General features: G+C 44.5%; 1 protein-coding gene across 2 annotated transcripts in view; it reads right to left on the reverse strand.

Annotated features, from left to right (window-relative positions):
* Positions 1–4525: 4525 nt before the first annotated feature.
* Positions 4526–12990, reverse strand: part of LOC116519552 (discoidin domain-containing receptor 2-like) — a 32341-nt gene continuing 23876 nt past the window's right edge. For both annotated transcript variants that reach the window (XM_032233474.1, XM_032233475.1), the window contains 6 exons: positions 10335–10579; positions 10032–10156; positions 8643–8840; positions 7959–8193; positions 6852–7001; positions 4526–5382 (listed from right to left, as the gene is read on the reverse strand). In XM_032233474.1, coding sequence (XP_032089365.1) covers positions 5233–5382; positions 6852–7001; positions 7959–8193; positions 8643–8840; positions 10032–10156; positions 10335–10579 — 1103 coding nt within the window. In that variant the 3' untranslated portion in view covers positions 4526–5232. The remainder of the gene's footprint in view (positions 5383–6851; positions 7002–7958; positions 8194–8642; positions 8841–10031; positions 10157–10334; positions 10580–12990) is intronic.

Raw genomic sequence — 12990 nt, forward strand, 5'->3', positions numbered from 1 at the left:
GCCGACCTTTCTGATCAACGGGGCCCGACATGCACTACATGAACACGTGCAGTGCGCACGCACAATGGCATGGTACGTGTATGTATACTTACCTCTTGCGACGCCTCCGCGATGCTCCAGCTGCTTGGCAGAGCGTCGCGCAGGAGCCGTGCGCTCTGTGCACGGAAGCACCAAAGAACTCAAATAAAGGTAAGGAGCTCGGGTGGGTAGGTGGGGCCTCGAGAGCATCGTACCGGAATGGTACCCAGTGCTCCGGGCAGGCACCAGTACCCCTGTACCAGGGCGTACCTCCTGCAACCCACCACTGTTACCTTCTCACCAAAGGTAGTCCCTATATTTTGTAATTGGTCACGAACCAATCAAGCAAACTCATTGCCTCCTGCAAACTCCACTCCCCTTTCGCTCCTCTTTTATTTCCTCTGGGAGGGGCCATTCACGGTCCACCTGTGGCCTTACTCACAAGTCGAACCCTGTTCTTTAGCTCTTCCCTTCATCTGGCAACTCTGCGCATGCGCAAACTGGGAACAGGCTCCAGCGGTTCTTCTGCCTCACTGATGTCTAACTCCGAAGGCAGCTGATAACTGTCAGACGGCCGTGGCCCCCTCTCTGCCTCCGACACAGAGCCCTCATCGGAGCCTTCCCCAGACTCCAGGACTGGCCCATCTTCCTCCCCAACCTCCTCACTGTCCGAATCTGCCGCCAGCTTTGCAGGCCATTGGCGGGCCACAACATTTGTGTGTGTGTGTTTGTGTTTGTGTGTGTGTGTACTTAATGTACTGTATATGTATGTATCCTCATGAAAAATGGATATATCAATGAGTAATCATCAAGCATTTACCCCCAACGCTGTTGCAGCTAAAGGAACTGCATGCAAAAATGGACAAAGATACAAGAAGCAGGCAGGATGAGAAAACCCAACAGACTTTATTGGTCATTTGTCAATGTATAAAAATGGTCATCAGGATAAAGAACAGTGTGATTACAGAGGAATTCCTGGTTAAATTCATATATTATACTATGTACACATCTGAATGGCGTTTCTAAATACAAAATATACAGGGCTGAAGAGCCGAAATAGATACAAGCGAAGGGTTAGCAAAATTAGAATCAAAAAGGAAAGGAGGAAGGTATGGGCGTTTCTATTTTTCCAGGAAATCTTATGTGCTTTGCGACAAAGTGGTGATTTATCCACAGTTTCAAACTTCAAGTAACATGGAAAGCGCCTCGAAAGGAAGAGGAAATAGTCAAAGGAGAAGAGGGTTTCATTTATTATTGCTTTTAATTAGACATTTCGATTGATTGTTGAGATGCACGGGGAAAGTTTTAGAAGCGGCCAATTAAAAATGCTGGTTTGATCCATTGGCATTTTTTGCATTTTGTATTTGTATTTTTATTTTAAATTAATTCCATGCAGAGAAACGTGTAGGTGAGGATCTCTCTTGCATTTGTCTGGTCTTGAAGGCACAGGGATATAAAGACTTAGCAAATATATATCTATTTTGCTCTGAAACCATGCTGGGGAATTTGCTAACTATTTTTCAGTTCAGCAATGGAATATGATTATCTTGAAACTCCCCTCCAAAAATAAAGTGGTGTTATTAGCCATCAAACCTCAAAAATACACTTTTCCCCAAAAGGTGCCCACAATTTTGGCCGCTACTGTAGATGCCAGTCTATGATACTTGCTGGCAATGTCTACCATTTGATGTGGTCTTCAGGAAAATGGGTTGCATGGCACCAGTGGTGGGTTTCAAAAATTGTTCAAACCTACTCTGTGGGTATGGCCTCCTTTGTGGGAGTGGCTTTCCACCCATGTGACCAGATGCGAGTGGCTTGCCGCCCATGTGACCGGATATGAAGATGCCGACGACACTTGTCAGAACCACCTTGAATTACCTCACACGCAGCACTGGCATGCATAAGAATATGATGTAAACTTGCTTTTTTAAAAGGCATCTTTGGTTTGCGTTAAAACAACTTCAACACACACAATGTTCTGATTGCACCACAAACGCAGTAGTCATCCTTACCTTTCACAGAGGCACTGAGTTTTATAAATAGGAGCATGATTGTGTAGAATAATCATATCCAAGGACCAGTGGTGGGTTTCAAAAAATTTTGGAACCTCTTCTGTAGGTGTGGCCTGCTTTCCGGGTCCACTGGTGGAACCTCTTCTAACCGGTTCGGTAGATTTAACAAACTGGTTCTATTGAATAGGTGCGAACTGGTAGGAACCCACCTCTGCAAGGCACCTATAAGACCAGACAGTTGAGTCCATAGAAGAGAGAAGATAAAAGTCTTCTTCTCCCGTATCAAGTTCCTCAAACTAATTTGCATTAAGGCAGAAGATAAAAGTCTTTGGTATTACCAAGTTTCCCAAGCTAATTTGCATTTCCTTGATATTAATTTTTAAAAAAAATAGAACGGGAACCTAATTATTTGAATAAGGCACCAGGCGTGGCACTTCAATAGAATTCTTTTAAGTTTACTCCTCGCTTTTCAAGGAGTTTGCCTCACTCAAAGTACACCAGGTGTTTTCCCAGCCGTGCTTACCTTTTTCCAGATCAGTTAGGATGGAAAGGGTTGATGGTTAAACTGTTCAAAAGGTCATTTTTCTTTCCCCGAACTGAAAATCGAAATTCTGGAAGAGAATGTTACAGCAAAGACATTTTTTTCTTCTTCTTCCTCAAAAATCAATCCAGTTGCCTTTTAAAAAATAACTTTTGATATGTCTCCAGCGAAGAATTATCCTGGCATGGGAAAATGGAGTTATTTATCAAGCTATGCCCTAGATTTGCTCAGATATTGCTTTGTGCAATTAAAGGTAAAGGTTCCCCTTGCACAGAGGTGCTAGTCTCTAGGGGGCGGTGCTCATCTCCGTTTCAAAGCCGAAGAGCCAGCGCTGTCCAAAGACGTCTCAGTGGTCATGTGGCCGGCATGGCTAAACGCCAGAGGCACACAAAATGCTGTTACCTTCCCACCAAAGGTGGTTCCTATTTTTCTACTTGATTCTTTTACGTACTTTCTTCGAATTGCTAGGTTGGCAGAAGCTGGGAAAAGTCACGGGAGCTCACTCCGTTAGGCAGCGCTAGGGATTTGAACCACCGAACTGCCGACCTTCTGATCAAAAACTCAGCATCTTAGCCACAGAGTCACTGCGTCCCTTAGCTACCACGTTCTGTGCAATTAACAATAATCTTAAGCGCCATACAAAAAATAAAGCAGGTGGTAACCAGTGGTGGGATTCAGACGGTTCGCACCTATTCGGGAGAACCGGTTGTTAACTTTCTAAGCACTTCGGAGAACCGGTTGTTGGAAGAAATCTCCTTTTGTTTTTTTCCATTTTACAGGGCTAATCCTGTACGAAAGGCAGGAAGGCATATTCTGGTGTTGTTTCTAGCCTCATCTTTATTGCCCTGCTTACAGAAACTGCCTCTCCAGTTAACCCTTATTACATTATAACAGCTAAGGTGAAGCACTCATCGACGGGAGTGATGGTGAGTTGGCCACTCCCACACAGTCACATGACCATCGAGCCATGCCTACTCAGCTGGTCATTAGGGCAGAGAACCAGTTTTTAAATTATTTGAATCCCACCACTGGTTGTAATGATGATCAAACTTGATACACATTAATTTGAAATCATGGGCTGGTTAAAAACTGCACAGTTTGCAAGATAGAAATGTGATTTTTCTAGAAATCTGGACCTTTTTGGGGAGGACGCAGAGGGGGGAAAAATTTTTTTGTTCAGTCAAATCTGGGTTTTTTTGTGTCTTTTCCAAGATCCTTCCCACAAAACTCCAAATTTTCAAGCTTAAATATATCCTCATGGGCTAGAAAAACCCAGTTGGCTAATTTTCAACCTTTTAAAAAACCTAGGAATGAAAGCCACAGGTGTTTTAAGGGATTTAAAATAAAGACTGATAGAAACGCTGGATGAAAAACAAAATTGAGATGTTCTGAGGTGGGCTGTGACTTCTTTGGCATCTTCACAACTTGCAATATAGCGCGATTTGAATATCAGTCCTTTTGGGCTACCCAAGACCCATTTCATCTTGGTATTAATCACAGTGTCGATTAAGCCTTTCTATGATAATGCCATTCCCCCCCAAAGTAAACAATTTGTTGAGATCTAGAAGGCCTAACTATCAATCTTGACATTCATTTTTGTTTTGCTCTCCACAAAAGTCGTAAATCCAGTGTGGGAAACTTCACACGTCTCCCCTTTTTGGTGAATCGGCAGTCACAAGCATCCATCAGCTCCCCAAATTTGATTGAAAGGTAGAAAAGATAGTAGTTGGTGGTGTGACAGAAAATAGGAGGCCAAGGTCCCACAGGATCAGGTGTGAAATCCAGCAGGTTCTGACAGGTTCTGGAGAACTGGTTGCAGAAATTTTGAGTAGTTCGGAGAAACGGTAGTGGAAATTTTGAGTAGTTCGGAGAACCAGCAAATGTCACCCCTGGCTGGCCCCAGAATGGGGTGGGAATGGAGATTCTGCAGTAACCTTCCCCTGCCATGCCCACCAAGCCAAACCCACCAAGCCACTCCATGCCCCCAGAACCGGTAGTAAAAAATGTTGAATTTCACCACTGCACAGGATGCATCAAACATGGTCTTCAGGAAAGGTGGACCGATATCCCAAGAAGGTGACTCTTCCAAAGAGATGGAACATTATTTGTCTTCCGTTCTGGAGACAAGTGGATTCTGCTGAGAGCTAGGAACGAGGGACAAAGCAGAGGCAAAAGGCCTTCTCCATATTTCAAGGAAAGAAGTCAAAACTATTCCATGAGATGTTCGTTTTCTCAGCCCTCTGAACCGTGGCTGAGAAAAGCAGCAGCTTTCCAAGATGCCCCCATGGAGAAAGCCATGCAGAATATGGATCCTTCTCGCCAAGGTGATGTAGTCTCCTCAACTTGGTGCCATGCTTCTTCTCAGGATGGCCACCAGCCACATGGCCAAGAGGGCTTTTTTTCCCCAGGTCCTAGATCGAAGAGATGCCAGTGGACACCTACTTGGCCATCAACATGGGAAAATCAACCCAGCCAGCAGAAAAGGGGCTTGGGCCATATCTCCCCTTAGTCTCTTGAAGACATCTCAAGACTAAGTCATTCAACGGTGACTTTGGTGGTTCATCTGACTTCACCTGGTCTTGTCCACAGGAAAGAGGGAGTCAAACAACGACATGAGAACCTTTGGCCCAGCTACAGTAGTCTTTCAACAGTCCCACATTCTCATATAGGTCCGATACTTCCATCCATCTGCTCGATGAGAAACAGATGGATTGCTTCAAAAGTGGGGCGATCCTTGATATCGCGGCTCCAGCATTTCATCATCAAGGAGAACACAGGATTCGAACACAGAGGCGGCTGGGACAAGTAGGCCTGTGGACCAGAAGAGCAGAAGGATGTCACAAAGAGATTTTTGGAATTAATTGAGGTCCATTTTCCCCCCTTTTTCATCAGACATAGAATAATAGGGATGAAAGAGACCTTGGAGGTCTTCTAGTCTAACCCCCCTGCTTGAGCAGGAGACCCTACACCACTCTGGACAGATGGAGGTCCAGTCTACCCATGGAAACCTCATCCCCAGAGACAAGCCATTCCACTGATTAATTATTTTCACTGTCAATTTTTAATTTATTTCAGAAAGGCCATTCACGACTACCTAGATCAGTGACGGTAAATCTTTTCGGCACCAAGTGCCTAAACCGGAATGTGTGTGCGTGCGCTGAAGCCCCGGAAACTTGTGCGCATCCGCCACCTGGTCTTGTCAACTCCCAGCATTGTCATGGGAGATAAGGAGGGGAGTGTATTCCATGCATATTGTCAGCTGGAGTCGGATGTCAGCCAGCTTGGGAGGGGTGCAACTTATAGGGGAATGTGATCTATGACACAGACTGAAGGGTGGGAAGGAACAGGGGTAAAGGTCAGCAATGAATCAAACAAAGCAGAGGCTTGACTGCGAACAAATTTTGCCTAATGGGGCTCCTAGTAAAGTTTTTTGTATTGAGCCTTGGCTTGATGCTCATGAATCAATTAGAGCATTTTAAGGAAATCTCACAGACAGTCAAGTCTATGCTTTGCTTGCTTTATTGCTGACCATTAACCCTGTTCCTTCCCTCCCCTCAGTCTGTGTGATAGATCTGGAGAGGAATTCCCTTTAACCTAAATAAAAGGGGTTTTATCGAGAGTCGAGGAGTCGGCTTTCTGCTCTTGGGAAGCCTAAATCAGAACACAATCCCAGGAAAGAAGAACATCCAACATAACATTAACACAACACTAACACGTGAAGGGTTAATACCACTTTATAATGCCTTGGTAAGGCCACACTTGGAATACTGCATTCAGTTTTGGTCACCACGATGTAGAAAAGACATGGAGACTCTAGAAAGAGTGCAGAGAAGAGCAACAAAGAGGATTAGGGGACTGGAGGCTAAAATATATGAAGAACAGTTGTAGGAACTGGGTAGGTCTAAGTTTAATGAAAAGAAGGACTATGGGAGATATGATAGCAGTCTTCCAATATCTCAGGGGCTGCCCCAAAGAAGAGGGAGTCAAGCTATTCTCCAAGGCACCTGAGGGCAGAACAAGAAGCAACGGGTGGAAACTAATCAAGGAGAGAAGCAACTTAGAACTAAGGAGAAATTTCCTGACAGTTAGAACAATTAATCAGTGGAACAACTTGCCTCCAGAAGTGGTGAATGCCCAACACTGGAAGTCTCTAAGAAGATGTTGGATAGCCATTTGTCTGAAACGGTATAGGGTTTCCTGCCTAGGCAGGGGGTTGGACTAGAAGACCTCCAACTCTGCTATTGTATTATTGTATAATTAATTGATTTGAGGGATCCTACCTGTCGGCCTTGATCGCGGAAGAATTCCCCTGTATTCTCAATAACCTGTTCATCAGAAAGCCAACTATATGGCTGCTCTTTGCATAAGGTGTACATCTCCCACAATGTCACACCAAAGGCCCATACGTCACTGGCGGTGGTGAACTTTCCCTAAAGGGGAAAAAAAAACAGTCGCAGGTGACTGAAAGTCTCTACCAGTTCTGGATCATGTCTGTTCCTCTTTGAGGAGCTGCTAGGAGGTCCTCTCTTAATCTTCACCACCCTGAATGTTCTCCAAGTAGCTGGACATCAGGCATCTAATTCAGTGCGATTCTTGCTAAAAATTCTAAGAAGGAATGTTCATACATCCTGAGTTTGCAATGGTTTGCCCTGGAGATCACAACTCAGTGAAAAGAAAGGAAATGAAGTCTGTTCTTCTACTTGCTGGCTTTTCATTAATTGGATGTTAATTAGCCCATTTGTTGCACATTCAAACTGATTAGTAATTCTCCCTTTCCTGGACAATCACTCAAGAAGATTTCCAGGCATGGTCAGTTACATCTGAAACATTTTTAAGTAGACAGGACTATTAGTTTCTGGACCATCTAGGAGGTGAATTAGAACTTCTTAATACTGACTTCTTTGGCTAGAAGAGTTTTCAAAGTAAAGTATTGCTGCTAACTTTCTAAACAAAGAAAGGAGAGTAGAAGAAGAGATGATGATGAAGAAGGAGGAGGAGAGAGCAAGGAGGAGATGGGATGAAGATGGTTGTTGTTAATGATGATGATGGAGGAGGAGAAGGAAAAGAGAGGAGAAGGAGAAAGGAAGAGAAGGAGATGGAGGCAAGATGACTATGTTTGATGGAAAAGAAAAAGCAAGAAGGAGGAAGATGAGTAGAAGAAAAAGGAGGAGGAGGAGGAGATAGAGACAGGATGATGATGATTGATGGAGATGATTGAGAAGAAAAGTGAGAAGGAGAAGGATGAGGGGAAGGAGAAAGAGAAGAAGGATAAGGGGAAGAGGAAGGTAGAGAAGGAGATTGAGATGAGATGATAATGACCGATGAAGAAGGAAAAGAAACAAGGAGAAGAACACAATTTTAGTTGGCCTACAATTCCATCTTCTTACCAACAGAATACTCTCCCAGGCCATCCAACGGATCGGTAACACAGCCCTGCCTTGTATCCGGTAATAATCACCACTGTAGAGATTCCTGCTCATGCCAAAATCAGCAATCTTGATGGTATAGTTATTTCCAACCAAACAGTTGCGTGTGGCCAAATCCCGGTGGACAAAGTTGAGGGACGCCAAGTATTTCATGCCAGAAGCAATCTGAGTGGCCATGAGCAAGAGATGGAGATTGCTGAGGAAAGAAGAGTCAACGCCAAGAATCAGGCAAGGAATCTCGAAGATCTCACTGATGTCCATCATCAATGCGATAGATTCCACCAACAAGTAGATCATTCTCAGGTGACATAGACCTCCTGGTTTCTTGTACAGAGACAACCCCAAACTTTGCATCCCAAAGACCAGCTTTTAGATGAAATGCAAACTTTATTGTCATCTCCCCCAAAGTCCTTAGAAACCAGTTCTGAAGTCCTTAACTGACCTTGGAAATTTTGGTGGCAATGAATAAAGGAAGTCTACACCTAAAATGGAATTTGCTGCAAAGCCGAATCGATTTTTTCAGAAGGGCACATCCACCGAGCATGCATTTTAATGCCTCTTCATTCCTTTATTTCTTTAGTTTTATCCCACCTTTATTGTTCTCAATTCTAGTTTAGGCCAACTCTTCCCCTTCCCCTCTGTCACCTGACACAAGGAACGTTGCTGGAACGTGTGAAAGTGCTTCTGCTCTGTCTTTGCAGGAGGAACTGGTGAAGGTCCCCATTTTCCATGTATTCGGTGATCATGCAGAGAGGATCGTCCTTCACACACACACCCAACAGACGGATGATGTTTGGGTCATTCAGACGGGACATGATCTTGATCTCTTTTAGGAAATCGTTCCTAGGAAGGGTAGAAGAGTAGAGTGGAGTGGAGTGGAGTGGAGTGGAGTAGAATAAAATAGAATAGAATAGAATAGAATAGACTAACAGAGTTGGAAGGGACCTTGGAGGTCTTCTCGTCCAACCCCCTGCTTAGGCAGGAAACCCTACACCACTCCAGCAAAGGGTTATCCAACATCTTCTTAAAAATGTCCAGTGTTGGAGCATTCACAAGTTCTGGAGGCAAGCTGTTCCACTGATTAATTGTTCCAACTGTCAGAAAATTTCTCCTTAGTTCTAAATTGCTTCTCTCCTTGATTAGTTTCCACCCATTGCTTCTTGTCCTGCTTTGGAAAATAGTTTGACTCCCTCTTCTTTAGGGCAGCCCCTGAGATATTGGAAGACTGCTATTATGTCTCCCCTAGTCCTTATTTTCATTCAACTAGACCTACCCAGTTCCTGCAACTATTCTTCATATGTTTTAGCCTCCAGTCCCCTAATCCTCTTTGTTGCTCTTCTCTGCACTCTTTCTAGAATCTCCACATCTTTTTTACATCGTGGCGACCAAAACTGGATGCCGTATTCCAAGTGTGGCCTTTCCAAGGCCTTATAAAGTGGCATTAACCCTTCACATGATCTTGATTCTATCCCTCTGTTGATGCAGCCTAAAACTGTCTCCTATTTAAATGGTTGTCCACTAGGACTCCAAGATCCCTCTCACAGTCACTACTATTGAGCCAGGTACCACCTATACTGTACCTGTGTATTTGGTTTTCCTTGCCTAAATGTAGAAGAAGGATAGAAGGCCAAACGTTTTGTGTAGAACAGCCGAGAGACATCGGTGTTCTGACTTTATGGGGAAAGAAGCATATTTCTGATCCAGGGCCAAGTATTGATGCCACATGCTTTGGGATCTCAGCCTCCTGATTCATGCAAGTAATTAATTAGTCTAATTAAATGATCACAATTAATGCAATCACAACAGAGGGCTATCTGGGCTCCAGTGTGGAGGAGCTGTGGATTGTTGGTTCTTTGTCCAACTGTAGAGGAAGTTGGACAACTAGATAGGGTTGAACCAGAATATCCCTTCTTATGACATAGGACCATTTCTACATGGCCATACTGTGAGATGATAGACAGCAATGCACAAAAGACTGGAATGAGACCTCCTCAAATCCTTGAGGACTTGACCGATGCTGTCACTGAAGCTTACCTGGCTGTCTTGGTGGCATCCGCTCTCAACATTTTCACGGCCACCAAAATTGCCCGGCTGGAACTTTCTGGAGAAGCGGCACGACCCAAGAATTCCAGAAGACCAACAGCTTCACAAAGGTGGACCTGTCCATGTGAAGAGCCAACCCATGAGAACAAAAATTAGGCTACGCTACAAAGTATCTCCAGAGTTCAACCTAACCGATTGATGGACAGCCAATGAAGTGTCCTACATCTCCTTGGGTTACTGAGTGGGAAATATGATCTACTCACTTCCCCACCCTGTCCTTCTCGATGTACTCACCTCCCCAAATTGTCCTTCTCCCAACTTCTCCTTGAGCTGCAGGTGGTGACGGGGAAACTCAGCGATGGAGATGTCCTTCTTGGTCAACGAGTCAACGGTGATGGCTGGCACGGCGTAGGTATTGTTTCCTGTCACCCCTTGCAAGTTGACGATGTCCGTCTCAGCGTAATGGGGGACGTTATTCTGGAATCCCTGGTGAGGGGTGCACTTGGTGACGTCGGGCTCTGCGTAATCGCCACTGCAGGCTGGAAGACCAAGGGAGACAAAATGGGTTTGGACCAACGTCATGGTCAAAACCCTACGCAACTCATTTGGGAGGTTCTTCTTGCTCCGTTGGGCCAGGCAAAGAGAGTTTTAGAAAAAGATTCTGAAGGCGCTTCCAATCGGACACTTCCTTTTTGAAAGTCTCAAACTTTCTGGGCATATGAAAGATGAAATTTTCTGAGTCTGCTATCAAATTAACTTATTTAGGTGTTTTGATTGTAGACCTATCTCCCGTTGACCATTCCTGGCCATTCAGAGTAGCTCAGGCTTTTATCAACAACTAGCCGATAACTTGGCGTTGCCTGGGAAATTATTTATACAGTGGGGCTATTTATTTATATTCCGGACCAAACATAATTTCTAATGTTGGATTTTGCCCCTTACCAGAGGGAGCCCCCTTGTGGAGTACTGTGAAGCCGTTGCCATGGCAACTCCACTGTGCTGTACAGTAGAAGACATTTTACAGCAGTACAGTAGAAGTATTTGAAGGCAACAACAGGCTATATCTTAACAGAACACACACCCCAGGTGATGTTAGGGGTGTCTTATCCCCACAGTATTTGTTTCCAGAGAGTAAGTCATCTGTGTACCAAGTTTGGTTGAAATTGCTCAAGGCGTTCCCGGGTTATGCTGGAACATACACACACAGCCATAGATGATTGATAGATAGATAGATAGATAGATAGATAGATAGATAGATAGATAGATAGATAGATAGATAGATATAGACAGACAGACAGACAGACAGATAGACAGAGATAGATAGATAGATAGATAGATAGATAGATAGATATAGACAGACAGACAGACAGACAGACAGACAGACAGATAGACAGAGATGATAGATAGATAGATAGATAGATAGATAGATAGATAGATAGATAGATAGATAGATAGACAGACAGACGATAGATGATAGATAGATAGATAGATAGATAGATAGATAGATAGATAGATAGAGATAGATAGATAGATAGATATAGACAGACAGACAGACAGACAGATAGACAGAGATAGATAGATAGATAGATAGATAGATAGATAGAGATAGATAGATAGATAGATAGATAGATAGATAGATAGATAGATAGATAGATGAATGTTTGAAGTTAATAAAGCCATTCCCTTTCCTTTAGGACACTCCCCATTTTCCGTCTATTCCCATCCCCACCGCCCAGACCAGACGAAAAATGGGGCGTGCAGAAGCCAAAAATGGGACATGCGGAAGCTGAAAATGGGGTGCACGGAGGCGACAATAGACAATGGCAATCCCTGCAGCCTGAAACAGCTGATGGTTGGGAGGCCGATCCAACCGACAATCAGCTATTTGTGCTAACCAGGCTGTGCTGAAACTGAAACAGGCTGTTTGCTGCAAGGAGGCAAGTCGCTGGGAGGCAGAGGCCAAAAGGTGGGGGGCAGAGGGGGGGGCAAATTCAGTGTATAAGATGTACCCAAATTTTCACCCTCTTTTTTTGTGGGGGGGAGTCAGAGGTGGGTTGCTACCGGTTTGCACCAGTTCAGGCGAACCAGTAGTGGTATTTTGGGCTTGATCACAGAACCGGCAGCAACCCAGGCTGGTCACGCCCCTGAACTGGTTCCCCGGTCACCTCTGCCATTGCCGGCATGTTTTATAGTAATTTTTTCATGTTCTCTGCATGTGCAGGACAATTTGCAGTCAACTGCGCACGGACGGATGCGTGAAGCGAACCGGCAGCAACCCACTCCGAAAAAATACGGTAATTCCAGTCTTCCGGAGGGGTGGGTTTCATGGTTTTGTCTATCTGGTGGGGCTGACATAGGGAGCCGAGGTAGTGCAGTGGTTAGGGTGCAGTACTGAAGGCCACTTCAGCTGACTGTTATCTGCAGTTCAGCGGTTCTAATCTCACCGGCTCAAGGTTGACTCAGCCTTCCATCCTTCCGAGGTGGGTGAAATGAGGACCCAGACTGTGGGGGCAAGTTGCTGACTCTGTAAACCGCTTAGAGAGGGCTGAAAGCCCTATGAAGCGGTATATAAGTTTAACTGCTATTGCTATTGCTATTGAAGGAACAAACAAGCAAACGAAAAAGATCTATCGAGATTCACTCTGCTGCAAAAACCCAGAGGACAACCTCATCAGATCACTGGGGTTGCAAATTGATCTGGTAACCAAAACTCACCAAAGAGAGAAACTAGGCATCTTGGAAGGCAGAAAAAAGGAAGGAGAAAATTGGAAAAGAAAAGCCGCAATGAGTGGAAAAGAAGAAAAAAGAGGAGTAAGAGGAGGAGCAGGAGAGAAGGAAGTGAGGGAAAGCGGGATTCCCCATCCATTACCCTCTCTGGACCCATTCATTAGTGGTGACTGTGGCCTCGCCCCGTGCAAATTACTCAAGGAAAAGCTTGTAAGAAAAAACC

This window comes from Thamnophis elegans, chromosome 16 (assembly GCF_009769535.1).
Source record: "Thamnophis elegans isolate rThaEle1 chromosome 16, rThaEle1.pri, whole genome shotgun sequence".
NCBI lineage: Eukaryota > Metazoa > Chordata > Lepidosauria > Squamata > Colubridae > Thamnophis > Thamnophis elegans.